Source organism: Protopterus annectens, chromosome 2.part0 (genome assembly GCF_019279795.1).
Source record: "Protopterus annectens isolate FY-2018-M chromosome 2.part0, PAN1.0, whole genome shotgun sequence".
Lineage (NCBI taxonomy): Eukaryota > Metazoa > Chordata > Ceratodontiformes > Protopteridae > Protopterus > Protopterus annectens.
The window spans coordinates 1699237378-1699259621 of record NC_056728.1 but is presented as its reverse complement, the minus strand read 5'-3'; the positions used below and the strand labels follow the sequence as shown (position 1 = coordinate 1699259621).

The window sequence follows — 22244 nt, the reverse complement described above, 5'->3', positions numbered from 1 at the left end:
GAAGAGCATACCTAAGCAGTAACATTTTTTTCCTTCTGTGAACTGATCCATTGTGAACTTTTCTGTCTACTACCTGGGGCAAAAATGTAATGTCCAATGCAATATAGACAGGTCTGACTAGTCATTTCAGCCTGCATGTTTGAAGAGGGCTAATAATTTGCCGTTTTCTGCTTGTAAAGCCTGTTTCTGTTTGTGCCTGCAGTCCACCTACTTTCTGTATTCCTTTGCCACACTGCTTGTTTATCTTCAGATCACAATAGTTACCTCAGGTCTCTTTATACACTTGCTGTTGCAAATGCTTTCCTTCTAGTTAAGCACTTCTTTACAGGCTATTGCTTTCAGAAGCATTGCTTACATTTCTGCAGTGAATTGGGGTCTACATGATTCTTGCAATCTTGCAAGGCCCTTTTTTTTCTTTCCACACTTTCTTGCGTATCATCCCTCTTGCATATTTTGTATGAGTAGCTCAATGGCATATAGATTCTGTCCAATCTCCTGCAATGCTGCTTACACAGGCCGTGAAAAGAGACAGTCCCAGTGCCACCTCTTTGGGCATCTCTCTGAAAGCATGCAATTTACTGTGACCTGCTGTGCCATTTTCTGTTGTCAGGAAAGGGACTATCAGTCCAACACAGCTTAGAAAAGTCTCTCATGCAGTGGATAAGGCCTTGTCGGGATAAAAATCTGTAACTAGATAGTCAGGAGAAGGTAATGCCATAAGACTGAAGAGACAGAAGTACTAAGGAAGGGATCTAGGCCAGAATAAGAAGGTGTAGAATAGAGCACAAAGGTGAACAGACAAATGTATGAAACAGAATATTTTTCTTTCTTTCGTTCTTTCTTTTCATGTGCTAACCAGGTAAACAAATTTGTCACACCTGCTTAGTTTCAGAGGTGATCTGAGAGGACTGTCTGGTAAATGACTTGCATAGAGTCATATATTAGGCAAACAGTGAAAAAGGAAATAAAAAAAGGCTATAACATTAGGGTTAAGGTTGTTTCTGGCTCACAGCCCTAATTTTGTGCAGTGAACTGCAACAAAATGATACTTAGGTAAATGGGTGAATAGTCTGTCTGTAGAAAAGTCTAGAACAGATCAGATGTTATGAATGCATGACTGAAAACCAAGAGTAGCTCCCTGAATAAAAGAAAGGAGGGAATATATGTTTATCCATGGCTCCTACAGGGAGAAGAAGTTCAAACTGCACATAACTAATGACTGAATAAAGACATGCCAAGAAAACTATTCACATACTCAGGTAGTGACTGTGTCAAAAACAGAACCATTGATTTACATTAATAGTGAAGTGAAATACCCCAAACATGCTAACGTTAATAACTGTGGAAAGCACTAAGGATGAGCCCGAGGATGTTACTTTTTTTTTTTTTTTTTTTTGGCTGACTACAAATTACTTGTCTCTTCCTGAAAGCTGAGAAGAATCTTAGGAAAATATCTCCTTTCTTAGAAGTAAAGTGCCAGTCTTTAAAGATTAAAGTCAGACTTTATAATTCCCAGGAATGATCATCATCTATCTCACCAGATCTTGGATCTTTTTGATACCGTATTTGTTCAGATCCACAGGATGTTGAGTTCCCCCATTAAAATAACTCACCTGCTTCTACTTAAACTTGTATCAGCTGATATTTGGGAAATTGTATAAACTGTCACTTTGGACTTCTTGTATCTTTATAATATGTATATGCATTAGTATTTCTGTGGATTTTCTTTTAATTTCTTATTTAGGTACATATACCAGATGAGCTTTGTTTTTTTCTTCCTCTGGGGCCATAAATCTGATTGCCTGTGGATTCACATTTCTTTTACTATGAAGTATCATTCACATCTGACACAACAGCTGTTACTGAAGTGCCAGGAAAACAGTGTGAGTAACTGGGGGAGGAGTCTCTGCAGATAATATATTCTTGGCACTTACAAAATGTAATTTAAGTACTGCTTGTAAATGAAAAAAACAGACTCATTACATTGCAGATAAAATATGTTAATGAGTGTAAATAAGTGATAAAATCAACTGGAAAAAATAAAGACACTTTGTCCAGAAATTCTGAACACATACTGCCTTGCAGGAAAGAGAATGCTTAGACAAAAAAAAATAACAAAAAAAAACAAAAAAAAAAAACAAAACAAAAAAAGTCACATTGATATGATTATCCCTTTTCAGGTCATTTTTGAGGTAGAATGAACTTAAAAAGAGTAATAGCTCCATTTAGTGGTGCACAGACATCAGCATTGGAAAGAATTGCACCTAGAGCAAATGTTCACACCCTTGATCATTAAATGCACACTCACTCACACCTATGGCCAATTTAGAGTATTTAATCCACCTACTTCATGTGTTTGGAATGTGGGAGGAACCCACTCAAATGCAGGAAGGGAATGTAGATTCCACACAGAAGCTAAATATGAAACCAGAGAATTGTTTGCTGGAAGGTGAAAATGCCACCAGCTGTGCCTTTTTGCCATATTAAAAGTAAATAATTCATTTAATCCTAATGAAATGCAAAATAGTTCCTTTGCCAAGCTAGTTTGCCCATTTCATCTTCCTTCCAACTAGTTACTTTACACATTCATACACTTAAAGTCTGATTCATCATTCCATACCAGTTGCTCAATATGTGGTTTGCCCATTTATTTTCCTATTGTATTCATTTCATATGTAGATTTTTGAAAAACAGTATATAGATCAAGAAACTTTGATTAGTTTGGAAAAAGAAGCCACTGAGGAAGTGCGAAAATATAAACAACAAAATCTAGAGATATTTGAAAAGTATAAAAAAGAAATATGGACATGGGAAAGAAAGAGAGATTTGATATGGTGCAATATTTATGCAAAGGAGAAAGCCAAGTTAACTAATATAGAGAAGGCAGTCTCAAAGATATTCATAGAGAAATACAGGCAAAAGCATCTAGATATGGAAAATTTCACAGTAAAAAAATTAATATCACAAAGATGTAATGTGGAAAAGAAGATTAGTAAAGTAGAAGTTAAAGAAATAGAAGTTGAAGTTATGGAGAGCCTGCAAAGTGAATGATTTAATGTAGAAAGTCTAACACAGACTACATCACAGCATGATGGAGTGAGTCCCCAGAATAAGTAAAAGCAAGAAGATCAGGAGACATGTGAAGAAGAGATATGGACAGGGGAAAGGAAAAGAGATTTAATATGGTGCAATATTTATGCAAAGGAGAAAGCAGAACTGACCAATACAAAAAGGGCAGCACCAGATATATTTAAAGAGAAATACGGGCAAAGGAATCTGGATATGGAAAACTTTACAGTACAAAAAATAAGAAAAGGAAAAGTAGAAAAAGAGATTAGTAATGGAGAAGTCAAAGAAATAGAAATTGAGGTTATGGAGCAGCTGCAAAGAGAAGGATTTAGTGTAGAAAATCGAATGCAGAAAGCACCACAACAGGATAGAGCAATGGATATACAAATTAAGGGGAAACCAGTGGAACAGGAAGCAATTGGTCAGGTGCCATATCAAGATATTTTGGAGCCTTCCACAGGAAACCAGTATAAACATTCATTTGAAGCTAGACAGCAAAGGAAGGAACCTGAAACTGTGGAAACTCTGATGCAGTCAATGTTGAGGAGTGATAGGCCAGTGAGTTCCTAGATGATAGAGCAATGGATGGCACAGGATGAAGTTGAAGAGAATGTGCCACAGGAAGATGCTATAGAATCTTCTATAGAATACCCACAGGAAATAGAAACTAAGGGATGTGCCCTCAATTTGGAAGAAAATGAGTTAAGAGAAGAGTTGTTGATTTAATAGACATAGACAGATATATCAAGATCAATGAAAGAAATAGACTGCAGAAGGTTAATAAAACCCCAAAAGTCAGAAGTTTGATAAAACAAATGAACACAGTAATTTTGACTGTCCATAGAGATCCATGCGATATAACAGAAGTAAACAGAATATATCATAATGGAAATATTGAATAGAGAAAACTATAAAACAGCTAAGACAAGAAGTGTCTCTGTTAGAAGATAATAGAAGAGGGAACAGATCAACAAAAATACAAAGAAAGCTAGATGTGATAAAAGCAATGCGCAGTATTAGAACAGATCAGGATCTATCATGTACTATCGTAAATAACAAACTAAAAATTTCAGCACAGGTGGAAAGACTTAGAAGACAAGAAGATAAATATAAAGGAAAAGTACAAAATAAGAAATGTATTGATGATCAAAAAAAACTTTATAGAGAATTGGGAAATAAGGTAAAAGGAATCGAAAGACTGCCAAAAAAGAAGAAGTAGATACATTTTGGAGAAGTATCTATGAAGATCCTGTGGAACATAACTAAGATGCTAAATGGGTAGAAGAAGTAAAAGAAAGAATAAGAAGTTTAAAGGTGCAGGATATGAAATGGGATGAAATAACAGTCAGAGAGATTGAAACAAAGTTAAGAAAAGCCTCTAACTGGAAAACCCCAGGCCCAGATGCAGTAACTAACTTTTGGCTTAAAGTATTAACTTCTTTGCAAGAGGATTTAGCAATGAGTAAGAACTATTTATATGCGCACCCAGAACAGGCACCTCACTGGTTAACAACAGGAAAAACAATGCTCTTACTTAAGAGTGAACCTGCAAGCTACCCTAAAAAGTATAGACTAATAACTTATCTTCCAACGACGTATAAACTATACACAGAAATTGACACCAACAGAGTTTATAGTCGTTTAGAAGAAAACTCAATTATGGCAGTAGAACAAAAGGGCAATAAAAGAAAGTCATATGAAACAAATGATCATTTGTTGTTAAACAAAGTTATAGTGGAGAACTGTAAAAAGACATGCATCTGGAGCATTTCTCCCCGGGCTTCCGCTGAAAACAGGCTCTGTGGAACCTAGTCGGACTTTCCCGGTCAACAAATGTTAAATAAATAAAATAAATAAAATAAAATAAAAAAGGGGAAGAACCTAAGTATGGCATGTATTGACTACAAAAAAGCATTTAATAATATCCCACATTCATGGATAAAAGAGTGCTTAAAATGCATAAGATACACCCTACACTGATTGACCATGAAACAGTGGCAGACCACTTTGCAATTAAGCCATGATAAAGGACAGATTATTAACCCAGGGATAAAAATTCAAAGGGGGAATATTCCAGGGTGACTCTCTGTCACCATTGCTATTCTGCCTTGCAATTAATCCATTAAGCTGTTTACTTAACAGCTTAGGCCATGGCTACAATTTGGCTCCTAGAAAACAACAAAGTCTAATGACTTCTCATCTTTCCTTTGTCAATGATTCGAAACTGTACAGCTCATCAGATGAGGAACTGAAAGCACAGCTGCGGGTTGTCAAAACTTTTTCAGATGATATTAGAATGTCATTTGGTCTTGATAAATGTGCAAAAGCAACCTTTAAAAAAGGAAAAGTGCCACACCAGGAAAACATCACTTTGGGACAAGAATGTAATATAAAAGAACTTGAGCAACAGGGGGTGTATAAATACTTGGGAAATGATGAAGGATCAGCAATAAAACATGAACAAATGCGAATAAAACTCAGTAAGGACTACTTTAGAAGACTTAAATTAATCCTGAGAACAGCATTGACATCTAGGAACAAGATCCAAGCTATAAATCAATTTGCTCTTCCTGTCCTAACTTACAGTTTTGGAGTGATTGACTGGCCCCAAAAAGTGTTGGATAGATTGGATATAAAAACAAGAAGGATGCTTCATGCTCACCAAATAATTTATAAAAATCAGTGTATACCAAGATTATATATTCCTCGTTGCGAGGGAGGGATGGGCCTCCTTGAAACTGATTACATGTAGAGATTTGCAATCGTGGGACTCCACACATATCTACTGACCTCACAAGCTCCAAATGTAGTTAAAGTTTTGAAACATGAGGATAATAACTCTAAGATGACATCTCTGCTTAATCTAGCAGAAGCATATTGACGTCAAGCAGGAATGGAAATCAAACCAGAATTGGATAAAAACCAGGCAGCATCTAAATGTGCTAAAAAAACAAAAGAAAGAATATAAGCTGAAGGACCAGATGAGAAGGTAAGAAATTTGGAAAAAAACATAAATATAGTTGCAAGTATAGAAAACTTCTGGAAGAGCCTCATGTTGATCAAGAACGAATGCAGGAATGGTTAAGGAGAGGCAAATTCAAACCAAGAAATGAAACGTTAATACTGGCAGTCCAAAATAGTGGGTTGCAAAGTCCATTGAACATGTGGAAGAAACAGACAAATGCAGGTTTTGTAAAACTGAATTGGAAACAGTCGCACACCTTGTTGCTGGTTGCAACACACAAATGGCAGAAGGACTGTATACCACTTCTACATTAATAACATTAAAACAGTTTGGGATCAAATAATATCTGACTTTGGGAGGTGGAAAAATTTACGATTACCAGTATTAGCAAAAGTTTCAATTATTAAAATGAATGTATTACCACGATTACTATATATTTTTAGGTCTGCTCAAGTAATAATCCCGAAGACATTTTTTAAACAAATTCATAAAGAATTGGCTAAATTCATTTGGGAGCCAAAAAAAAACAGGATATCTTATGATAAATTAATGACCCCAAAAAATAGAGGAGGATTGGAGCTACCCAATTTTGAAATGTACTATCTAATTGTGAACTCTAATAGGATTCTAAGAATTGCTAATTACGATATAACTAGTACCAAGTGGACACCAACTTGGGTGGTCCTGAATTATAAGTATATCCTAAAGCTGAATATTAATCCTAAAGCAATACCCTTTCTAGGAAAAGATACTTTGAAATTATATGGGATTATGGAACACATTAAAACATATATATTATCTTTACAAAACTTAATCATTAGATCTGGCTCAATATATGATGGTCTTTCAACCCTTTCACAGGAATCCTAACTTGAGATTGAATAATCAGTTAATTGATCTCAAAAAGTTCCCATTAATAGTTAATTTAACTCTGATTGACATATATAAATATCTTAAATTTTCGGCTAATCAAATAAGACAAGAATTTAATTTACCTAAAAACTGTCTTGTTATTTTGAGACAAATTAGAGAACTTTCTATAAGTTACTTTAAAAATTTCAAACCTGAAGATGAGATTATAATTAAATGCTCGGATTTGTGGCAAGCTCTCCAACAAGGTATTAAATTTATAACAACAACAAATAAATTAATTAAAGAATTTAAATTTCATGATAAAGTTTTGTTGTCGAAATATTGGGAAGAGAAAATCCCATTGACAGACAAAAGCCATATGTTAAAAGCAATTGACTTGACTATAAAATCTATTTCCTTTCAAAAATTGATATATACCCAGATGATGATATGGAATAATGCATATTATACACGTCTTAGCCTGCATAAATTTAACTCTAAAAACTCTCCAACTTGTCCATATTGTAAAAACCAACCGGCTGATCTTCTTCATATGTTCTGGAGCTGCAAATGCATATATAAACTTTGGAATTCCCTTAAGATACAACTTCAGAAGATGGGTTACCAAAGTACAACATTGTCATGGAAATTCATGATTTTGCATATTCCTCCGAAAGAACTCCCAAGATCACAAAGTATTATATGTATTAATATCTTTTTATTAATGAAGCTTTATATAGCTACTAATTGGTTAGACCCATCTAAAACATCATGGGATAACTTTAGAGTTTTGGCAATAAGGCATATATTAGCTCACAAATTACTTTTGAATCAGCATAATAAAAATATTAATAACCCAAAAATTTGGGAACAAGTATTTAATATTATACTAGCATAATACTTCTAATTTGAATGTATTAAGAATTATCTATACACTTGAAGAGAACGTTGTAACCAAACTGTTTATTACTTGAAGTGATCTTAACTATTCTTATGTTTTTCTTGTATAAGTTAATGTTTCACATGGAAGCATTCATGTAAATATTGTATATATGTTGTGGTGTTACTGTTAGTGATATTAGTTAGTAGTTCTTTCTAAATTTTGTTTTTGTTCTTAATTGTGTATGGAAAATAATGAAACAATAAAGATTTATTATTGAAAAAAAAAAGAAGGACTGCATACCGAAAGGCATAATAATGTGGCGAGACTGTTGCACTGGGGATTGTGCAAACATTATGGTATCAAAGTGGCTGAAAAATACTGGAAACATGAGCCACAAGGCATCATAGAAAATGATGAGGTTTATATCACATGGGATCACCCATTACCAACAGTTCAAAAGATAGATGCTAGAAAACCTGACATAGTGGTCCAAGAAAAGAAGACAAAAGTAGCATTGATCATTAAAATCGCTACACCCAGTGACTATAGTGTCTTGCATACAGAGACACAATGTCATAAAATACCAGGATCTGCAGGCAGAAATGAGAGCAATGTGGAAGAAATATACCCAGTCAGTTCCTATAGCAGTAGGAGCAACGGGTCTTATAAAAAAGAATTTACAATCGCATTTAGATATGCTACCCAATCCATGCAACTCTGTGCGAACTGCAGAAGGAGTCATTACTGGGCACAGTGTGGATGCTACGAAGAGCAATACTGGCTGACATCAAAGATTGAACTTTAATCATACTTTGGCTTAGGAATGGGGTCCATTCCCGTCATGGTATTAGAAACCCAGAAGACTTGGAGAAATTAAAAAATAAAAGGTTCACTGTTTGGCTCATGGCTGGGGTATCTTCTCTGCAGAGTTTGCATGTCATCCCTGCGTTTGAGTGGGCTTTCTCTGGGTTCTCAGCTTTCTTCCCACAGTCTAAAGACATATATTAGGTGTACAAGAGACAGTCATTTGTCCACTGGTATGAGCGCATACAGGTGTGATACAGAAGAAAGAAGTGGCAACTTACTTCCATTTCCCCACATTTGCCTTGACAACTCCATGGATAGTGGTTGCTCTCCTCAGGGTCACTCTAGGAGATGGCTGAGACTCATAAGAGAACAAGTGAATGGGTGATACAATTTTCTCTTTATTTGCTTGCTGCCTCTAAGTTTGCAACTTCTTCAGATTTTACTGGCTTTCTATGCTGTTAATGCAAGCTCATCATTGGTACTGAACAATATGTTTGACATGTGCTTGGGTTTTTGTGAATGCATGGAGACTCATCTACCGTAAAGGAATTATATTTTTATGTTTTCTAGTTAATGTCTGTATAGTTTTATCTTAAATTTTATATGGTGCATTGCCTTTATTATGTTTTTTGTTAGTCATTTTCTCCCCTGTGCCTGACATCTATCAGCCCTCCCATTTTCCAGTTGGACCATTTATTGCTCTTTAAGTAAGTGCGTTCACTCTCACATCTGTTTCTAGTTACGTTAAGTCACTACAGTGCCTACTGAAATATACATGTCCAGGTCCACATGCTGTCCTTGTCATGAAGCCTGGTCTCATTGGGTGTCAGTGCAACAGCATATCTGTCTTCCCTCCCTCAGGAGGAAGCTGGGATTGGCCCCTCACTCCCACCCTCTCTCAGCAGTTCCTTCAGTGCATTGGTCACTAATCAACCACACATTATCTACATCTCTGTCAATGACTCCATCACATTATATCACAGAGCCAGATCTGTTATTACCTTTAAATGGGGGGGTTTGTTATTCTTTTAAGAGAGTGTGTTGCTATACCATCATGGGCTTTTTTGTGCTTATAACATGTCTGCAGCTGGTTGTCCAACTGTGCATTCCTATTACTTCTTTATATAACTGTACCTTAATTAGGCATTGTAGATTACAATTCATGTTTCTTCAGATAGGTGTACTGCAGGAGAAAATAAAGTGTACATTGTGTTTCTTGTCTACTCAAAGGTGGTTACCTGGTGCTTTATCATTGCTAAATTACATACAATACTACAGTTGTTCAGTGTCCTAACGATTAAGCATTTATTTTTGTCAATCACCAATGCTCTATCCTTTTATGGACTAATCATAATATAATAAAATGCTACTTTAGATTCCATGAAATGTATATCCTTGTTTTGCCATAAGAGTTCTTACACTAAATGACATGGCAAGCATGTTTACCTGCTACCCTCATTTCCCAGGTCATTTATGCTTTTCATTACTTTTTATTACTTTTCATTACTTTTTATTACTTTTCTCATGCTTACTGAGAAAAGTAATAATACTAGCTAAGTGAAGTAGCTGCGTAGTGTCACTGCAGTGCTCCTTAAAGTCTAACCAGGCTAAGCTATCGTTTCACTTAGTCTGGGTGAGATATCCTACCAAGTAGTTTCTGCACTGGAACACTTTAGTTTCACTAGTAACTTAGCCTGTTTTTTCAGGTTTACTTTGACTAAATGAAGCCACTGGCTGTCCTAAATGGTGCACGCCTACAACATTTGAATCCAGATAACGGCACCTTTTATTATGCTATGACTACCCTAAAGGCCATCTTCTCTTATATCTCCTCATTCTTACTTCATATTCTAGACACACCGACCTTTTCATTTTCTTTATTTCTTTCCTTCATTCTTTTTATTTAACTCTTTTATTCTTTCTGAGTTTTGTCTGGGTCCCATACCTTAACCCTTTTTTCTCCTTCTGTCCACCGTTACAGTGGTCAAATTTCTGAGTTGCATTGTCTTACCTGAGAATTATATCAGACTAGATAAGCTGTCTTTTGACCCTGAATTGCTGTAGCCCAGAAGCTCTTAGCTGTTTAAATCTGCCACATATATCCCTTTTCTAAAACCCTAGAAAAATGTTCTGCAACCACTTCTTTTAGGATTATGCTTACTGCATACTGATTATGCTTGGCGATGATGAAAGGAATGACCATGTAACAATAGTCTACAATAATTTATCAAGTGATAACCACTTATCAGCCTTTGTATACCTGATTTTATCCAATTCAGGGTCACAGGAGCTGGAGCCTATCATGACAAGCACCAGGTTCAAGGCAGGAATGAAGCTCAGATGGGCTGACAGGTCAAAACAGAGATGGTAACCAATCTCATGTTGCTGTCCATGAACTCAAACCAGCTTCTATGAACATAATTAGCCCAAGAAGCAAGACTAATAAAATAGAGACTTGCCTTCTGTAGTACACCCCTGATGCTGCCTTCTGAAGTACACCCCCAATGTTGCCTTCTGTAGTGCACCCCCGATGCTGCCTTCTGTAATACACCCCTGATGCTGCCTTCTGTAGTACACCCCTGATGCTGCCTTCTGTAGTGCACCCCCGATGCTGCCTTCTGCAGTGCACCCCGATGCTGCCTTCTGTAGTGCACCGCCGATGCTGCCTTCTGAAGTACACCCCCAATGTTGCCTTCTGTAGTACACCCCTGATGCTGCCTTCTGTAGTGCACCCCTGATGCTGCCTTCTATAGTACACCCCTGATGCTGCCTTCTGTAGTGCACCCCTGATGCTGCCTTCTGTAGTACACCCCTGATGCTGCCTTCTGTAGTGCACCCCCGATGCTGCCTTCTGTAGTGCACCCCGATGCTGCCTTCTGTAGTGCACCGCCGATGCTGCCTTCTGTAGTACATCCCGATGCTGCCTTCTGTAGTACACCCCGATGCTGCCTTCTGTAGTACACCCCTGATGACTACACCCCCGATGCTGCCTTCTGTAGTACACCCCTGATGCTTCCTTCTGTACTACACCCCTGATGCTGCCTTCTGTACTACACCCCCAATGCTGCCTTCTGTAATATACCCCCAATGCTGCTGCTGTTTGAGAATCAGAGACCAGACTTTACATTCCACTTTGAACCTGGCTGTTAGTGAATGGTCTGCTATTAGCTTTGCTATGTGGTAATTCTCCTTTGCCCCATGTATTGTCTGCATTCTCCAATTTAACTGCCCTGTTAGATAAACAGGCAAGTACATAAATGGCAGGATATTGTTTGTTTCTTTATGTCAGTAATTACAGTACTGATTACATAGTTACAACATTTTGCTCTGAAACAGCACTTTTGACTTTTGATGAAACCAGGTTTTACAAGCTTTATCTGTTTTGTGTACAAGTATTTTGATGTTTGCTGTTAGCCATGGGGTGGGATTTGCCTTAATTGTCTTTTTTCTTAGGAGAGCTTACTCATTAGCCGTCATGCTAAGGAACACTCCGTTAAATTCTAATATGACCTTTTCAAATGGTAGAGTTTTTAAAGTGTTGCAGTTATAGGATTTTAAGATTCCAGTGAAAGTTACAGCACATCATTCATATATAGCGACCTCTCTCTGACATGCCTAGCTCCTTAAATACCACTTTTCTTTCTCAGACACTCAGTAATCACTGTACTGATCTTATTACCTGGAACTATATTTATGGTCCACCTCAAGGATGAAAGGAGTCCCATGGGCCATCACACTTGTCTGGTTAAGGGTATGTATACTGTACTGCCTTATGGTGGCAGTTAGGAGGTACAGGAACATCTAGCCCCCATATTAATGAGAAAACATCAGTTACAAAAGTGTGTTACATTCCGCACAACTGAACCTTAAAACATGGAGAAATAAATAGGGGAACACTAATCAGTGGCCCATCATCAGCTGATTCTCATATGCGATGAAGAGCTATTCACTAACGGAAATGTGCAAGTCTAGGTTATAGCAACAGGGCAGTTAAACTGGAGAAAGCAGGCAATACTTGGGGCAGAGAAGAATAACCACACAGCAAAGCTAATAGGAGCAAGTAGAGGATTATGGATTTCACTGCAATGACCAATAGATGTTGGTGGTCTTAATGGAAAGCCAGTCACAGAAAAAAAAAAGAAAGCAAGAAAAAAAAGTGCTCATCAGTTTTGGTTACAGAAGCCTGAACTGCTGCTTATCCCACACGCATCATGTAACTAATACTACACTTCTTCACTGTATAATTAACTGGTTAGTTGGTTATCACTATTCACTATGCCATTGTGCAGTAGCTTCTGACTTCCATAAGTGACACTTGTGTACGATAGAAATGATACACACCAGTAATTAAAAACAATAGTCTTTTTTTAAGCAGGAACAAAAACTACAGTTGTAGAATGTAAACAAAGGATGACGTTTTCAAACATTCTTGGTGCAGCTAAATAAATATTAAATCAAATACAAGCAAACGGATTAGGTTACCATGAAAATCCTTTCAAATTATAACACAGCTGTACTATTGAAATGCATGCCTATAACAGCAGGGAATTGTTACCAACTCAGATAACTACACAGGTTTTCAGTTAGGTAGAAAATGCTGGCTGACATCATATATGTTAAAAATGCTTGATGTCATTCAGTGTCAGATTATGTGATACAATCATTTATCACTGCAAACTATATGCCTCACTAAGGGGTACAGAGAAACAGGACATAAAGATATAGTAGCAGCCGTATGGGTCGCTCACAGCTTGCATAACAGTGAACATGCTAGTACTGATGGTACTGTCCTATGGAGCTCTCTGTAGTCTTCTGAGGATACGGCTCTTCTGAAGACAGAAGGAAGAGCAAAGAATAAGCATACCACTTTGCTCGGCCTCATTTCACTGAATGCACCTGATTTTGTCTCATATTTTGTCCTGTTCCTTCTAAGATTTTTGATTTTCTGGTGAATCACTGAGAATTACAGTCAATAAATAATGTCAGTCATTAGACACGTTGAATGCAAAAACCTGCTATTCGGTTAACTTTTTAAGTGAATTAGTATAATATTTATGGTTGTCCCTGAAAATGGGCCTTTCTCCTTCCATAATTTTTGTCTTTGTGTAGAATTCTTCAGCAACGACATTGAGATGTATTAAGATAAGTGCTATTTTGTTAATAACACCTGCATGGTTTTCAATTGTTTTGTTTTGTCTTTGGCTTGGGTCTTGGTTGTAAAGGTCAGTATGAATCAGTCCTCTTAAATAAATACAACTGATGTAATGTAAACACTAACTAATATATATATATATATATATATATATATATATATATAAAACATGTGAGTGTGTGTTTGCATATCATAGTAATATAAAACGAGACAGAATGATGATGATGATGATAGCTAAAGAAATGCAGCTCCAGGCCTCAGTCATAACTGCAGAGAGGTGCATTTGTTGCTGCCTTTAGAATTCAAGCCATATTACTGACTAGTTCTTTACACCTTTTTTTTTTTTTATACATACCTGAGAGTTTGTCCCACAAATGAGATTTGGAAGATGTTAACACACCCCTGGAATAAGAAATTGTTCACATAGTTATCAAACAATATTATACTAGTGAACCTAGTCTGAATTATTGCTTTCAGTTATAATAAAAACTTTTAAAATGAGTAATGTTTTGGCAAAATTAAAATTTAAATACAGCTTATATTATTTCTGTTGTTTAATAAAACCACATTAATGTCTATATACTGCATTAAGAATGAATAATGTTTTGGCAGAATCATTATATATATATATATATATATATATATATATATATATATATATATATATATATATATATATAGATAGATAGATAGATAAATTTACAATATATATGATTTATTTTTTTAATAAGAACACATTTCTATTTAGCAACACACACATGCATGCACTGACAGACTCGCACACACAAACACACACACACACACACACACACACACACACACACACACACACACACACATATATATATATATATATATATATATATATATATATATATATATATATATATATATTTATATATAATATATACATACATATATTTCTATACCGGTGATTAACTTTGGTTACACTTATAACAATTTTTGATTTTAGGTAAACACCTACTGACACAAGAGTGGAAAGTGCCAAGCTTTGAAAATTCCTTATATTTATCTGAAAAAGGAACCCATTCCCAAGTTATGGAGAGTGTAGCAAGTGCATAATCTTTAGTTAATACAAAAAAAGTTCTGGGTTCCTGGTTTACTGCAGATATACTTATACAGCTTTAAAACACTGATATTTTAGCCAACTGTCTGACTTTCAGTATTGATAACATCTCTCACACAAAGGAGTTGACCTTCAGTTACTGCTCTATTGCCTGTTCACTCCATGCATAAGTGACCAGTACTTCTTCCCCAACAATTAGTGCTATAAAAATTTACATACAAATGCATATTTTGAAGCTAAAGTTAAGTATGCAACATTCTGACTTTTGTCAAGTGATCACTTTTGCACATCATCTCAGATCAAACATATTATCAGTGGCATGGAAACTATGCTGCATATCACAGAGAGTTAAAGCTATCATCAGCTAATGAATGACAGCCTGCAGTGTTTCATTTCATAAGTCTCCGCTTGCATATACGTAATTCTGAGTATCATTTAGTCAAACCAAAGTTCTCAAGTCACGCCAAGCATATGTTGTATCGGTTCCACTTTATAATCTCGAAATACTGAAATCTCGAATTTCAGTATCTCGAGACCATAAAGTTGAATTTTTAAAATGGCAAAACTCCATAACCATGAATCCGGAAATGTCAAACTCATGGTTATGGTGTTCCGGTATTTGCCACGGGATATAGTGTGTGCAGCATGTACGGTTTAGTGTGTGGATTTGGCTGGTATGTAAGGTAAGTGAGTATTTTGTTAGGGTTTTAGTGTGTTTGGAAGTTTTATGTGTGGGTTAGGGTAGGCAGGTAAAAGTATGAGTGTTTAAGTGTTGAAAGTGGTGGTGTTTGTATATTTGTGATGTGTGCACGTGAGGGTACTGTAGAGTGTCTAGTGGTGAGTTTGCTGTCTTTTTCTGTTTGGTGTGATCTCAGAGTTAGTATATATAAGTAGGGGGTGCAATCCCCCTACATGGGGGGTGCAGGCGGGCTTGCCCCACTGCTTGTATGTGCTGTAGGTTTGTTGATTTGTGTTTTTGTGTTTGTGTGTGTTTTGTTTATTTGTTGTAGTGTGGGTAGGATGGTGTATGTGTTGTATTGTGCATTTATGTTCGCAATTTTGTGTTTCGCAGTTTTGGGGTTTCGGGATTTCAAGCGTTCGACTTTATGGTCTCAAGATACTGAAATTCAAGATTTCAGTATTTCAAGATTATAAAGTGGAACCGTTGTATCACAATGTTTCAGAAATGATCCTCTTTTCATGTTGTTGTTTAGACTAGTAACATCTAGACAAAGAATTGATATGTCCAGTAAAACATTTTAAAATAAGTAAGAAATGAAAATAGTACTGTAAAGAAAATGAGTTATTATATGAATATAAATGTAGTTTTTCTACATCCATAATTTCAATAATTTTTTTTGTAATCCAAGCATATGCTATTGCGCATAGAGGGTCTTTTTATATTCATATAATAACAGACAAGATAAAAAAAACAATCCTGTTGGTTAAGTAATTCTGTAAGTAAAGTCTAAGGGTGGTACTCACAGTCATTACATGAACATGTGAAGGCTATCCAAACTGTCTTCAAATAAGCACAGCAAAGGTGCGATTAATGGACATCACTTATGCTAATGCATGATGACTGAATAAGCTTATACAAATGAGAAATTATGCGAAGCAGCATATGATAATGGGGCTGTCTCACTCTTGCTTGTGATTCATAGTCAGCCTTCCCTGCTTTTCCATGCTGTCCACAGATTTATTATAAAAGATGGAACTGCGCCTTTTCTATCTACTTTGCAGTCCACAATGGTGCAACTATTTGCTGCCCACCTTGCTACTTCCTGTTGTGAGCTGCTTGTCTTGGCTGAACCAAAGCCACTTGCACCCAGCAGTGCCCACCAGCCAAGAAGCAGAGATATAAGCAGGGGATAACTCACTATAATTTAGACAATCCAGAAATAATCAATATGTTCAGAGTGGACAGGAATATCATAAGAGTCTTACTGAGTATGTATAGCTCTCAAAGGGGCACTGAGGGGATGTGTAGACTTCCTATCCCTGTGAATACAAAAGTATGTACAGCCCTCACTATACTTTCTGTGGGGACCTTCCAAAGGAAGAGTGGGGACATGCTGAGTATCCCACAGGCTTCTGTCTCAGTGGATACTACCACAGTTCCTGGATGTACTCGCGGCAGATGTGGATCAGTACATGTATTTCCCAGTGTCACCTCAGAACAGAGCTTGGACTGTGCATGACTTTTATGAGGTGGCACATTTTGTCTCAGAGAGGCCCTTTTGCAGGATGTCTGCATCACTTGGGTTGTTGATAATGACTCCTAGCTTGCAGTCATCAGCAGACTGGGTCAGCCAGAGTACTTCTTTGTTGACCTGGACTTCTGAGAAGTAGATGCCTAACAGGAGAGGGCCCAGGACCGAGCCCTGTGGGACTCCACTTGTGACTGGTCGACATTCTGACTTGGAATCCGTAACTTTCACTCTTTGGGTCCTGTCTGTGAGCCAGTTTGCAACCCACCTAGTGATGTAAGAATTGATGCTTAGTTTGGTGAGTTTATCAATGATACCTGAGTGTGGAATGGTATCAGTACAAGAATCAGCCACAGATGCTTGATGGTGTTCATCTGGTTTTGGAGCTACTGCTGTACAGCTGCATGGGTTGTCTCCGTGTACAGAAAAGAAATGGAGTCTTGTGCATGTGAATTTGCACAGCCATGAAATTGAATTCATTTTACGGTGCCAAGTTGCCAGCCCAAAAAGGCAAAGGCAATGCTTAGCAGCAGGGGCAATGCTTAGCAGCAGCAATTCACATGGATGGCAAAGCATTTTTGTATTTGATGGTATTTACTTGAAGAAATGTGTGTAACTGCAAATATGTATCGAAAATATTTAAAGAAATATATGTTAGTATGCATATGCATGTCTAAAGGTGTTTTTTTATTCAGTGTTATGTAATATGAAAGTTCAATTTTTGATGTCCTCTTTTTAACACCACACCTACTGATTTGTGGAGAAAACTGGAACTGCAGGCCACTGACCTTTCTATTATGTAGTGCCTGCAGTGTCAATATTGCACACAGGTAGAGCACCACCTGTGCCAGGAAGACCATCTATTTGAAGCAACTTCAGCTTTACTTAGACACTGTATATATGCATTATCATGTCCTCCTCCACATTTTTTTATTGAGTGCAGGACAGACTCCACATCATTAGCCGTAATGGCTTTGATGAATCTGCAGTCTTTTACAGAATCATGAGTGTCAGTGAGAGCTGTGCTGCTGTGCTGCTAGGCTACAATGCAATGCAGAGATATGTATAATTAGCAGACTTCTGAATCCCATTAACTCCCTGTAGAAAATGTCTCTGAATCCTCGTCCAGCAATTACTGTTCCCTAATGAAATGAGTGAAAACAATGAGGTTATTATCCACAAGCAGCATTCTCAGAAGATGCATTGTTCCAGCTTTTCTTAATCAGTATATTATATAATTTCCATAATAGCAAGGATGTTTTCATATTAACCACTTTCCATAACAGATTGCTCGTGATTCGCAGAAATTTAATTTATATAGGCATAACTGCAGTGGTGGTGCTGCGGTAGTGTTGTCGCCTCACAGTAAGATGTTGTCCTGTTTGATTTTCAGTTAGACCATCTTCTGTGTGGAGACGTGTGAATGGGCGTACCTTCGTTGAAGGTTGTGCATCAGAACTGGTGACTCGGCACGTAAAAATCTACTGCCAATCATTAGTGGACTGGAGTTCTGCTGTGGTGGCCCCTAACCGGGAAAAGCCGAAAGAAGACCACAATGTGTCTTGAATAAACATTCCCTTTTCAGTTGCAGGTCACTCCAGAGCCGATCAACAAAGTTTTCAGAATTGCCTACTACACAAGAATGCATAAGGTCATGCAAGGTGGCCTTGCATAGTACACAATTTTTTTAATAAAAATGTTCTTGGATGCTTTGTTACTGCCTATGCTAGCATAGTACAAGTATAACTTATTTTGGAATCAGTCCGTAGATGTTTAAAGTAAATTGCCTTAATTTAACACTCACTGTATGTGGTTTTGTAGTAGTGGAACCACAAAGTAAATAAGGCAAATGTGGTAATTAATGCAGAGGATTAAGGCTGTGAGCAGCTAGGAAACATTAACCTGTGGTCTGGGGTTTGATTCCTTGACCCTACATTTGCCTTCTATGTGATTTTGAGAAAATCACTTAAGCAGAGAACAGAACTGACAAAAATATATACAATAACATGCAAAAAAAAAAAGCTTCACTTCTGAAGTAACTTGATTTTTAGATATACAGAACAAATTGCTAAAGTATGCAAAACACCTGATGAATACTTCTCATTAAAATGGATTTGTACAACAAATCTTCATTGAATGGTTGATGTTCCAGTGTGGCATATAAATCTACAGGTAGAACAAGACTGGGCGATTACAGCATGAAATATGTGCACTGTGAGTAAACCTTTTTACAAGCCACCATTTGCTTTTTTGCTTGCTAACTGCAGATACAAAAAACACCAGAGCAAAAAACTGCAAGCAGAATACAACTAAAAAGTTAACTGGAAGTTTTCCACTCAAATCTAGGTCTGTTTTTTTAAAGCAGTGGTTAGCACTGTAGAACAGAAATCTAGCAAAAATGAGTGCAATAGCCGTCGGCAGTTGTTCCAGCAGCTGTGAAAAGACAAGCACATGGACTTCAACCACATCAGTGTTCTGTGCATTACTATGGCTGGTGTCCAGCTACTTGTTTATCTCATAGCAGCTGCACCACATCTGAACAGTCAAAGACAAAGAAGGTTTCAACTTGTAAAAGTAAAACCTTTTGTGGTGTGTGTGTGTGTGTGTGTGTGTGTGTGTGTGTGTGTGTGTGTGTGTGTGTGTGTGTGTGTGTGTGTGTGTGTGTGTTCCTGAACAGACCCCTGCTAAGTCACTAAGAATTGTCTTACTCAGTGTCCATTAAGCGTGGAACTGCACTAGATATAAAAATCAGATCTGCAAGCAGAGCTTCCTTTTTTGATTTATTTAATCATACTTCTTGTATTTTATATATATATATATATATATATATATATATATATATATATATATATGTGTGTGTGTGTGTGTCTGTATGTAAGAATTTTCTATTTATTGTTGTTTTATCCATTTTATTGTTTATATTGCTCTCACTTCATAGTGATTTTTGTTGACTAGCACTGGTAATGTTTTGCAAATTTCTCAAGATTGTTGTTCAATGAACTATTATTTGAGATAAAAAGAAAGAAAAAAAAAGAAAGACTTCTCATATTTCAAACTGGATTTGCAAGTACTATACAAGTATCTAGAACTTATCTCCAGAGCTGATACCTATCCCTCACTCTGTCATCTTACCAACCCTCCGTCATGTGTGCCATGAAGCTAATAAAATAACTAAGGCAGGAGTGTAAGCAAGCTTGGGTCCTGCAAAGACATTGTTGAATTATTGTATGACTGCTGTAGTGTAGTTGTAATCTACCAGCTTATGATTTGGTTTGCTGGAACTGTGACAAGATCATAGGGGACCCACTGTATACTATACTCCACAGATGCCCTCACATTTTTATGTTGTTAAAAAATACAGCCATTATTAACATGAGATGTGAGTATGATTTAGTGACTTCTTCAATCACACAGTGGGCAAATAGAGGTAGAAAAAGTCAAACCTTTCTACCTTTGACTACAGATAGCAGCTCATTAAGAGTTTGGAGCCCTAATCCTTTGCACCAACTGCCCGATCTTCATTAATTTCTTAATTTTCTGTTAAATCACTGAGGATTATGGTCAGTCAGCTTATATTGTACAGAAAATACTTATCCCTGCAACATATATCACTCTGTTAACTTTTAAAGTGAATTAGAGTTGTGTGGCAATTAAGACTCTGAACTGTTCACCAACTGCTTTCTGTAGTGAAAAGTACAGGGTTTGAATCCTACTGTGTGACTATGAGTAAGTCCTTAGGCAATGCTGCTGGATCTCCCCTGGAGAGGAACTTTTTGTCCAGTGGATTTATCTGTTTAGATAAAATAAAATAATATTTACAATGTTTCCCTTTTTGGGCATGCCCCCCCCCCCCTTATTTTGGCTTTGTCCAGAATTCTTAGGTAAAGAAGATGAGATGCATTCTGGTCTTCTCCTTGTAAAATGTGTGGCTTTCTGGCAAATTGTTGTGGATTGCAGTCACTAAATACTGGCATGTGAGGTTAACACTTTGTGTTCTTTAGGAAATACTTGTTAATGTGACAATTGAAATTCTAGCAACTTTATAAGTGCATAAGAGAAATGTCTAAAATTTGTTTCTGATTTCTGGGTCTTTGTCTTTGACTCTTGAGTTAAGATGGTGGGAGGGTGGGAGTGCAGTGGGTTACACTGTATGGTTATCATAGCAGTGAACCAGAATATGCTTCCATCCATCCATAACCCCTTTTTCCCATTTTTGCTCATGGGTCAGGGAGTCACTTCAACAGTGGCAATCATGAAGAGCCAGTGTCCACAACACTGGTTGGCTAGCCTTGCTGAGGATGTTCTTCTACACCACACACCACACCTACAGCCAGTTTAAAGTATCCAATCCACTTATTGCATAGTTTTGGAATGTGTGAAGAAAGTGGAGAACCTAGGAAAGGACCACACATACACAGGGAAGATATGCAGACTCTGCACAGAAGGCACCCTAGCTGAGAATTGAACCAGCAAACCTCTTGCTGTGAGACAACAATGCTAACCACTGCACCAATGTGCTGGAATATACTTTTCTTTCATTACTTATGATTTTGTTCATTCATCTGATTGCAAGCAAACTACTGAATGTATGTAGTCATACAAGGGGCTGTAATTGATGATTTCATGTGTGTATTTTTGTGTGTGTGTGTGTGTGTGTGTGTGTGTGTGTGTGTGTGTGTGTGTGTGTGTGTGTGTGTGTGTGTGTGTGTAAATATTTAGCAGTCTATGGTTAATCAAATGGATTAAACATCAAATGGCAAAACAGCAAAAGCACATCATCGAAAGTTCATTCATCAGACCTGTGAGATGGGGAATATAACTACTTTGCCAACACTTCCCCATCTTACAAATGACAGTATTTCAAACCCACCCAGGTGAGGCCTTTGCCCTCACACACCCCCAACGTAGGGGGCTTCAACCTCCACACACCCCAACTATATATACCAACTCTGAAATCGCACTACAGTGGGGGAAAAGTGAAACAGGGAAGTGTTGTCCAACTAGTTACTTTCCCTATCTCACAGGTTCAATGAAGTGCACTTTTGATGATGTGCTTTTTCTGTTTTGCTATTCAGTATTTAGTCCTTTTGACGATTAACCATAGACCCATGTGTGTGTAAATATTTAGTTCTTGCATGTCTAAGTAGTTGTGATGTAAATTAAGGCCATGACTGTAGTAAACAGGAGCATATCATATGAACTATGTTCCTTAGTTTCTT

At 37.1% G+C, this 22244-nt stretch overlaps 1 protein-coding gene across 1 annotated transcript in view; it reads right to left on the bottom strand.

Moving 5' to 3' along the window:
• Positions 1 to 22244, bottom strand: part of LOC122793773 (WD repeat-containing protein 49-like) — a 630038-nt gene that overhangs the window by 447919 nt on the left and 159875 nt on the right. Inside the window, exon 7 of the mRNA XM_044061963.1 lies at positions 14084 to 14130. Coding sequence (XP_043917898.1) covers positions 14084 to 14130 — 47 coding nt within the window. The remainder of the gene's footprint in view (positions 1 to 14083; positions 14131 to 22244) is intronic.